The sequence below is a fragment of the Podarcis filfolensis genome (assembly GCF_964270895.1).
Source record: "Podarcis filfolensis genome assembly, chromosome: W".
Taxonomy (NCBI): Eukaryota; Metazoa; Chordata; class Lepidosauria; order Squamata; family Lacertidae; genus Podarcis; species Podarcis filfolensis.
Window position 1 is genome coordinate 19,103,836 of NC_139619.1, and position 9,728 is coordinate 19,113,563.

The 9,728-nt window shown below is 48.8% G+C and overlaps 1 protein-coding gene across 1 annotated transcript in view; it reads right to left on the minus strand.

Annotated features, from left to right (window-relative positions):
- LOC310753827 (androgen receptor-like) overlaps nt 1–9,728 on the minus strand; it is a 409,607-nt gene that overhangs the window by 25,154 nt on the left and 374,725 nt on the right. Inside the window, exon 7 of the mRNA XM_083595177.1 lies at nt 9,359–9,516. Coding sequence (XP_083451303.1) covers nt 9,359–9,516 — 158 coding nt within the window. The remainder of the gene's footprint in view (nt 1–9,358; nt 9,517–9,728) is intronic.

Genomic DNA, 9,728 nt, shown 5'->3' on the forward strand with positions numbered 1-9,728 from the left:
CTTTCTGATCGAGATGCCCATTGAAGATGGGGCTGGTGGGAAAATGGGGCTGGTGGAAAATGGGGCTAGTGGAGAGTCCATTGAAGATGCCCAAGGGCAGTGTGCCAATGTCCCACCACACCATGATTGCTTACACCTATGGCATCGCAGGTTTGGACATGCAGGGTGGTCATATGTGAAGAAGGCCACAGACAACACCATTGGGTGCAGGTTCAAGGCATGTGACAAATACCTAGATTGTCAAGCCTGTAAGCAATCAAAGGTTGTAACATGCTCATATCCCAGGTCTGAGAGGAAAACCAGTAAACCCTTTGAACTTGTTCATTCAGATTTGTCGGGACCCATGCCGACACCTTCGTTAGCTGGTTCTAAGTGGGTTTTGGTTCTGGTTGATGATTTTACAAAACATGCGTGGCTGTTTGCACTGAAACAGAAGTCAGAGGCAGCTGCACTGATCAGGGATTGGATCACAGCGGTAGAACTACAGTTCTCTACCAAAGTAGTGTCCTTTCAATCCGATCGTGGGGGGGAGTTTACAGGTTCTGCGCTGCAATCGTTCTTCAGGCAGAAGGGTATCAGTCATCGACTGACGGCCCCCCACTCTCCGCAACAAAATGGGGTTGCAGAGAGGAAGTTTCGCACGCTGCAGGAGTCAGCGAATGCTATGCTGGCAGACTCAGGTCTGCCACAGCGCTTTTGGGCCGAAAGTTTCCGAACGGCTTGTTTCCTGCAGAACAGAGTGTTCAATTCCAGTGTAGGGGACACACCGTACTTTCTGCTTCATCGGAAAAAGCCGAAGGTCCATTTTCTGCGCACTTTTGGATCTACAGCTTGGGTTCTGATTCCAAAGGCCATGCGCAGAAAAGGTGAGCCAAGATCCAGGAAGATGATCTTTGTGGGCTATGAGCCGGGTTCAAAAGCGTGGCGCTTCGCATACCCTGCTGGCAACCAGTCCAGGCTGCTTATTAGCGGCAGTGCTGAGTTTTGCGAGCAGAGTGGGTGGAAGCGGCTTCACGGAAATCCGGAAATCCTGGTAGAATCAGATGAGGAAGAGGAAGAGGGTGAGGCTGAACCTGTTGCTGATGAGCACAGTCCACAGCCACAGAGTCCAGAGCAGGGATCTCCAAGGGAGATGCTCCGTGTCTCTCCAAAGGGGAGTCCCAGGACCCCTCCACAGGTCTCTGTCAAGTCTGAGCCAAGGAGGGAACCATCCTCGCCAGCAGAACCAGCTGTTCGCCCTAAACGGCGCAGCAGGTCAGAGGGGGATGATTCTGACATAGAAGAAAGGAGGGTTGATCCAGGTGAATCAGGCGCAGTTCCAGAATTCACGCTGAGGAGGTCAGCAAGATCAACCAAAGGGAAGCCACCTGAAAGGTATGAAGCCACAAGTGTCTGGGTTGGTGTGGCTAGATGTGAACCTGAATCCTTTGAGGATGTTCAGAAGTTGCCTCGGGAAGAAGCCAGCAAATGGCATGAGGCGATGCAGAAGGAGATGAATTCAATGGAGTCTCTTGGAGTGTTCTCACTCACACAGCTGCCGGCTAACCAGCAAGCTGTAGGCTGCAGATGGGTTTACCGTCTTAAACCCACAGAAGCAGGAGAGCCACAGTACAAAGCGAGATTAGTGGCGCGTGGATTTACGCAGAAACGCGGGGTCCACTTCACAGAGGTCTATTCGCCAACTTCTAGGGCGGAGACTTTGAGAATGCTTTTGGCAATAGCAGCACAGAGAGGTTGGAAGGTGAACCATTTTGATGTAGATGTCGCCTACCTGAACTCAGATCTCCAGGAGGAGTTGTACATGCGTCCTCCTCCAGGGTTCGAGGGCAGTGAGCCAGGCGTCGTGTGGCGGTTGCACAAATCCATCTATGGGTTACGCCAATCTGCCAGGAATTGGAATATGTGCCTACATGAAGCCTTAGAAAAGCTAGGTTTTAAGAGATCTCTTGCAGACAGTTGTCTTTACATTAGAGATTCAGGCTTGCAACAGCAAGTGGCACAGGTGTTTGTTGATGACATCTTGTTGATGACAAGGACAAGTGAACAGGTGGAGAAGTTTGCTAAGGAGCTTGGTAAGCGGTTCAAGCTGAAGCAACTTGGAGATGTCAAGTCCTACCTAGGCGTAGAGATCGCAAGAGCAAGTGATGGAAGCTTTTTGCTTCGCCAGAAAGGTAAGATTGAGCAGTTGCTTGAGAAGTTCAGGATGTCTGATTGTGCAGGTGCCAGATCACCCATGGAGACAGGGTACGTGAAGGAGTGTCAGCAAGTAGAACGCGTGGTGTTCGAAAACACTGAACTCTTTCAGTCAGCTCTGGGTAGTTTGTTGTATCTGTCACAGTGGAGCAGACCAGACATAGCGTTTGCTGTCAATCTGCTCAGTAGAGAGGCTTCAAGTCCTAGTGTGCAGGCCTGGAATGGTGTTAAGCGGGTGCTACGTTACCTGCAAGATACCAAAGACTTTTGCCTCAAGATGTCAGCTGAGGGTGATGTCAAGCTGACCGCCTGGGTGGATTCGGATTGGGCTAACCTTGAGGACCGCAAGTCAGTGTCAGGCCTAGTGGTGAAGTTTGGGGACTCAGTGATTGGGTGGAGGTCCCGGAAGCAAAGTCTCATAGCGCTTTCATCTACTGAAGCTGAGTTCAGTGCGCTATCAGAGGTTTGCAGAGAACTGGAGTTCTATGTGTGTTTGGTCGAGGAAATCTGTGAGAAGGATTGTCAGCCTGTTGTGGTGCATGAAGACAATCAACCGTGCCTTAAATTAGCTGAAACAGGGCAATTCAAAGCGAGGACCAAACATTTAGATATACGCTTCCGAAATGTGTGTCAGAGCGTTCATGAGGGGCTAGTCGCTCTGAAATACTGTCCCTCAACAAAGAACCTCGCTGATGGTTTCACAAAACCATTAACCTTCCAGAAGCACGAGGAGTTCTGTGAGGGTCTGTGTATGGGGAAAGCTTTGATGGCTACTATCTCCAGACGCAGGACAAGAGGGGGTGTGGAGTTTGGAACTGACAGGGTCAGTACTCCGGTGTGTCCTGTGTCTGAGAAGAAAAGGAGGGGGAGCAGAAGGAGGGGCTTGTCGCAGAGAAGTGACGCACAAAGTCTTTCTGTTTCCTCACTCAGTTTCACTTCTCGGTAAGCAGCAGCTTAGCACAGAAGCTGCGAGTGTGTGCTTTTGGAAGCACGGCTGAGAATGCCTCCAAGTTCCGACGGAGGAGACTGATTTATGGCTTGTAAATAAACGCTTCTAGAGATAAGAACTGAGCTGTCTTTGGACTTGATTTATCCCTCATCTCACACGGACGGGACCGCTGCAGCTCTGCTCCCCTGCCGCGTCAACTTCCAGCAGAGCGACGCAGGGAAGTGTGACTGGACGCAGGGGTTTGATTTATGCAAGAGATTATACTGAAGAAGCATTTTCTGACACTACACTGTACAGAAGTGTGCTAGGCAAACTAAACTTCATTGCCAGATGTTCAAGACTGGACATTGCAGTTAGCACGAATTTGCTAAGCAGACATGTCAACAATCCTACTGTTAGGGATTGGAAAGCTCTGAAACGCATAGCACGCTATTTGAAAGGCACTATGCGCTACAGACTGAGATTTAACAATCAGAAGTCTGGCGGTCTTGAGATATTTGCTGATGCAAGTTTTGGAAATGACACTACAGACAGGAAAAGCACGTCTGGAGTTTGCTACATGTACAACCAGGGTCTATCTGATTGGTCGTGCAAGAAGCAAACTATAGGAAGCTTAAGTTCTTGTGAAGCTGAACTGAATGCACTGTCTTATTCACTTGTGGATTGTGAATGGTTGTTACAATTGTGTAAAGACATGAGAATTCCTGTAAAGTGTCCAATCCAGGTTTATCAGGACAACAAAGCATGTTTGGCTTTGCTGACTTCTGAAAGTTGTAAGCAAAGCACGAAGCACTTGGAATTGAAGCTGCAACATGCTAGAGAATGTGTTCAGAAAGGACTCGTAACGGTGTCCTACATGCCAGGTAATGAAATTCCTGCTGATTTATTGTCCAAGGTTGTTCCGAAGTATCAACACTGTACCTATGTACAGAAATTGGATTTGTACTGAGATTGTACTGACACACTGCCCAGTGGTGTTCACAGAAAGGGGGAGGATGTTGGTTTCTGTTTGTGCCACTGTGCAGTTGCTTGGAGTCACAAGACTCTGTTTACATTCCAGGGATTCCAGACTGTTGGAAGTCGCACGGAAGACAGGAGACGGATGTGATGTTACTGGTTTCTGTTCCTGTTTCCTGTTCCTTTGTATTCCAGTTGATCTCTGTCTTTCACAGAGAGAGGATGATTTCTTTTCTGTCTGCGTAGCTAGCAATAAAACTCTTTGCAATGTAGCTCATAAATCTCGGCACTTCTGCTGCTTTGAAACTCTGCTGAATGGGCAACGTGCCTGGAGGCTTATCAAAGGCTCAGGTCATTAATTATCGTCGGAGGCGATTCCGCAGGACTCGACCGGAGGAGTAGCTTGGTAGAGCGGAGATTCCAACAATTTCTGGCAAGAGACCGCCTGATATAACAAGGAAGTGAGGGATGAGCTCCACACCTGAGAGACATCCTGAAAGACTGCATGTCAAGTATCACCTTGATGGACAGGGAGGGAATCAACAGCTTTCCTCACTGTTCACAACAAACCCAAGCCAATCCAGCCAGAAGACGTAAGATCCATGGCCTGATGACAGAGATCCTGAGAGGGAGCCCTCACCAGGATATCGTCCAGGTGAGGGTGGAGACAGATTCCCTTTGCTCTGAAGAATACCACAAGAGCCACCAGTACCTTGGTACCTACTTTCAGGGAGAGGTGGTGAGCCTTCCTGATTGGTATATAAATATAAGCCTCAGAGAGGTCATACAATCTGCCTTCTTGAGAGCCAAGACAATGGCTTGAAGGGTTTCCATTTGAAGCATTTTTTCAGGAAACAAGACTGAATAAACCCCTGACTTGCTCTGTGAGTGGCCCGCTGGTTCAATTGCCCTATTACCAATCAATCAATAAATGACCTATTGCCAGTAGGAATATCTGATTTTTCTCTTGATGCCTTAAGTGAGAAGTGGGGATGAAGATGTCTCATGGATGAGAAGCAAACTCAAGAGCATAACCCTTCAATACTATCTCCAGCTCCCACTTGTCCATGGTCACTTTCCTCCACCGGTGAACAAAGGCTGGTAGCCTTGTACCCACTGGGGAAGCAGATGGACTAGAGGCCAAGTCGGGGGGGGGGCTTGAGGGTGCAGAGGAAGACTCTCCTGATCTGAAAGAGGAGGGGCAAGTAGCACCCCTATCCTGCCTACCCCTCTGTTCCAAATGGAAGAGAAGGGTTGAGACTTGGGGAATTGTTGAAAAAACTGAGTCTGGCACCACTTTTTCTCAGACTTGTTGGACGAAGGTAGGGCCTTCTTCTTATTCCTAGTCTCCACCAGGTGAGGTTCCAAAGCACAGGCCATATTTTTCAAGGTATCCTTAATAAACATGGGAATATCTGCATGTGATCCCATCTCTACAGCTCACATAAACACAGCTCTTGAGAACATAGAGAAGGTGGCAGAAGCCTAAAAGGTGAAAGCATTGGCCTTGAACACAGGCTTCAGGGCTATTTCCAACCGTTTCTCACATACATATACCTGGGACCCCTTCACCTTCTGAAGGGAGCTCCAAGGCTGTCATAGTGGATCAATCACTGCAGTGGTGTGCAGTCCATGGACTAGTGAGACTAGCCTATTCCCCTTAATCTTCCCAGCAGGTACCTCCCATGCACCTGCTTAGCCAGTGTCTCCAGGCTCTGTGCATGCGTCTCTCTCTCTCTCTCTCTCTCTCTCTCTCTCTCTCTCTCTCTCTCTCTCTCATTACCTCCATAAAGGCTGCAAAACTGCACCAACCTGCAGAGCAATACACATGCATGAGCAGGAAGTGGCTGCTTGAAGCAGAACTGCAGCCTCTTCTGCTTTGTCTTTTAAGGAAGAGCAGTTGGAAAGCCTGAAGTGCTTATGGGGTGGGGGTGGGGGACAAGATCCCCGCAACCTTAATATTTCACTTCTTCCCTCCTCTCCTTCAGCCACTGTGTGTGTGTGTGTGTGCGCGCGTTTTGAAAACATGGTGTTTTAATAAAATAAATTCCCAGCCACCATCTGCCAGAACCTGAAGGATCAGCAGCAACATGCAACAACCAAGAACAACACAATCATAGAAAGGGAGATGAGGAAGAAAGCGTGTGCGTGTGCGTGTGGGGGGGAATCCACCCTTCTGCCTGGGGTTGTCTTTTTTTATTATAAAAAAGCCATACTTTTCTTCTCCCCCCCCCCCCCCAAGCTGCTAGGAACTGGCAAATTGAATGGCTGGGGAATGAACTTCCTTGGGAGGCTGTGGACTCTCCTTCACTGAAGGTTTTAAGGCATGTGCCAGGGGTGCTTGAGTGGGGATTCCTGCCTTGCAGGCTATTGGACTAGATGACCCTTGGTGTTCCCAACTCTACATACAGCCCTAACTATTCCCCTACGAAAAATTTCACCGCACACCACTAAATCACTGGACGTTTGAGGTGATTCCTAAACTTATCTGGAAAGATACAATATAATGTTTCTTTCCCCATTTGCAAGGAGCCTAAGCTCTTTTGGGGGTTCCCCATTCCACATCGCAAGGTTCCTCAAAGGCCTAGGGGAAGGAAACAGAGGCAGGTTTGCCATCGCAGCAGGAAGAGCTTTGATTGTTTTCAAGGGCCCTGCAGGAGAATCGGGAGGGGCTGTCTCTTCCTCTGGCAACTGCAGCACCTAAGAATCCTTTTTAATAAAGGCAGAAAAACCTCAGAAGAAAACACCCTGGGTTGGGTCTTAACCTCAGTCACTCCCTCTTCTGAGAGCTCCCTCTCTTTCTTGTCTGGGTTGGACTGGGAGGACCCCAATTCAGCCAGCTCCCCAGAGGCCACCCCACAAGCTCCTGCCCCTATCACCTCTGTGGGCTCCTCCTGTGCCTGCCCAGCAGTCAGGGCAGAATCCAGCTGCCACCTATACTCTTCCCTTCCCCAGACAATAGTGGGGAGGGGAGAAACAGGAAGAGCATGAAATAGAAATGAAGAAGCTGGGGGGAGGGAGCCAACAGGAAAACTCAGTGAAAAAGCTCACTCAGAAAGATGATCTAGCAAACTGGATGGAGAGGACTAGACAAAGGGAAAATCCACACAAAACAAGCACTCAAGCAAGTGTTTCTCTCTCACACAGAGAGAGACACAAAGACCCAACCATCCCTTGCAGCAGGCAGGTTCAGACTGGAGAGACAGGATAACGGGAGAAGGGGGGGGGAGCACTTTAACGAGTCAGCAGTGGGCTGGGTAAACTGCTCAGCTGAGGGGAGTGGCAACTGCGCACCCCTCAGGAGCATTTTCACGGAGTCCCCACCCCGCTGCTGGCTTGTGCAAGCTGTTAGTGGAGCGGGGGCTCTGTAAAACTGGTTAGCTGAGGCAAGGGCAGCCATGCGCTCCTCAGCCAAGCAGTTTTAAAAAGTGGAGAGAGGAAGAAGCTGTATAAGCGCCTCACCGATGCAGCTTGTTTCTCCCTCTGCGCTGGTACAGAGTGGTATGGCGGCTTCACTCAGGAGTGTTTTTCTGGTGAAACTGCTGCCACTCCTGAGTCCCCCTGCTACCAGCACCAGCTGGAAGAAGTCAAGGGTGACAGCGATTTCACTCACAATATAACAACAACAACAACAAATTTTATTTATGCCCCGCCCTCCCTGGCCAGAGCTGGGCTAAGGGCGCTAACACCAATAAAATTGAAGTAAAAACATAATAGGGGGAAGAAAAAAACCAATTTAAAATACTGGTTAAAATGCTGCCGAGTGAAGCCACCATCACGGTCTGCCCCTCATACCAGTCCTGGGCAATGTATCAATACATCGCCCAGACCTATTTAGTGCAAAAGGCAGCCTGTGTGAATTTTATCTTTCTTGTTTTCTGTGGGAAGCTATGTGGCTACATTTTGGGGTGGGAGGAAACAGATGTACAGTAGAATCCTAATAAATTCAAAAGTTGGTTGTTCCTATTGGGTAATCAGCAAGAATAAAAACCTCACTCCATTCAGAACACTTGCATATAGAGCACTTGCAAGTTAGGGACGCAATTGCTTTTTTTATTCAGTTGTAGTGGAGCAATGGAGAGAAGCTTTTCCTACTGTCTGGGGATAGGCAATTTGTGGTAATATCACAAATTTTATGGTCTGGTTTTTTAGTATACCCAAAATTCTTTGCTTATTAGGGGCCACCCCACATTTTCTTCAAAAAATTGCTTTGCACAGGTAACTACCATAGAGTTATCAAAATTTTCAAAAGTAGGGGGTTCGTGGCTTGGCTTTTGAAAAATAGGGGGTCCTCAGTTGAGGGAGTTTGGTATGTTTAGCCTGGAAAAGAGGAGACTGAGAGAAGAAAGGATAGCCACCTTCAAATATCTCAAGGGCTGTCACATGGATGGTGCAGCAAGCTGGGTTTCTGCTGCTGCAGAGGGGAGAACCCAAACCAATGGGTTCAAGTTAGAACAAAGGAGATTCCGACCAAACATCAGGAAGAACTTTCTGACAGTAAGAGCAGTTCAACAGTGGAATGGACTCCCCAGAAAAGTGGTGGACTCTCCTTCCTTGGAGATTTTTAAGCAGAGTGGAGGAGACTGTAAGTCAGGGATTCTTCAGATGACCCCTGGGGGACCCTTCCAACTCTACAATTCTATGATTCTTGGTTCTCTGAACTCTTATTTCTCCTGCCTTTTTCTAACCTGTGGCAGTCAACAAATATTTCAATGGCACTGGCAGTCTTGGGGTTAAGGAATGTTTCCCTGGAGGCATCCTGGATCCGAAAGCCTCCCAGCCTCCCACAAGCATTCATCTCTTTGACAGCACAGTTCCCTCTTGGAGGAAAGGGCTGTGATGTCACAGTGATCTGCTTCCAGCGCTCATTTTTACAAGTTTTCTGGTGTTCATTCCCCCCCCCCCCCAAGTTCAGTACAGTCAAACCTCTACTTATGTCCACCTCCGCTTGCGTCCATTTCGCCGAATGTCCGTGGCAAACCCAGAAGTAACTGGCGGGTTTGCCGTGGTCTGCACATGCGCAGGAGCAGCGATCGCCATTCACGCATGCACAGAAGCGGGTGATCGCTGCCTGCGCAGAAGCGGCGCCACTACAGGCGACCAGCTTCAGGGTAGGGACGGACCTCCGGAACGGATTAAGTTCGTTCCGAGAGGTTCCACTGTAGCAGATTCTGTAGAGTTTAGGTGAAAAGATTAACAACCCTTTTGCCATGTGTGTGGCCAACCCTCTTTCTCTTCCCTTCTCCTCCTCTTACTTACAGGCTGCACAGAGTCTAGGAGCTTGGTGAGCTGGTAGAAACGCCGGGAGCAGGAGGTAGGGTTCTTCCTCTTGCAAGCAATTATGCGATCAAGTTCCTTGATGTAGCTCATCCGAAGTTCATCAAAAAGCTTCTGATTCTTCAACCCATCCACTGGAACTGGTGCATGGAGAAAGAGAGGAATAACAACCAGTGTACAGTGTGACCGTGTCTTGTGTGTTGGTCACTTTCCAGGATGGCGCCTATATGCAAAAACATGTCCACTTGAAACACCCTCTTGGAACTGCCCCAGTGAGAACATCCTTACCTTTCTGGAGTTGTGCACCAAGTGTGCCTTGTGACCCACCCACCCCAGCAAGGTGGAGAGCTTT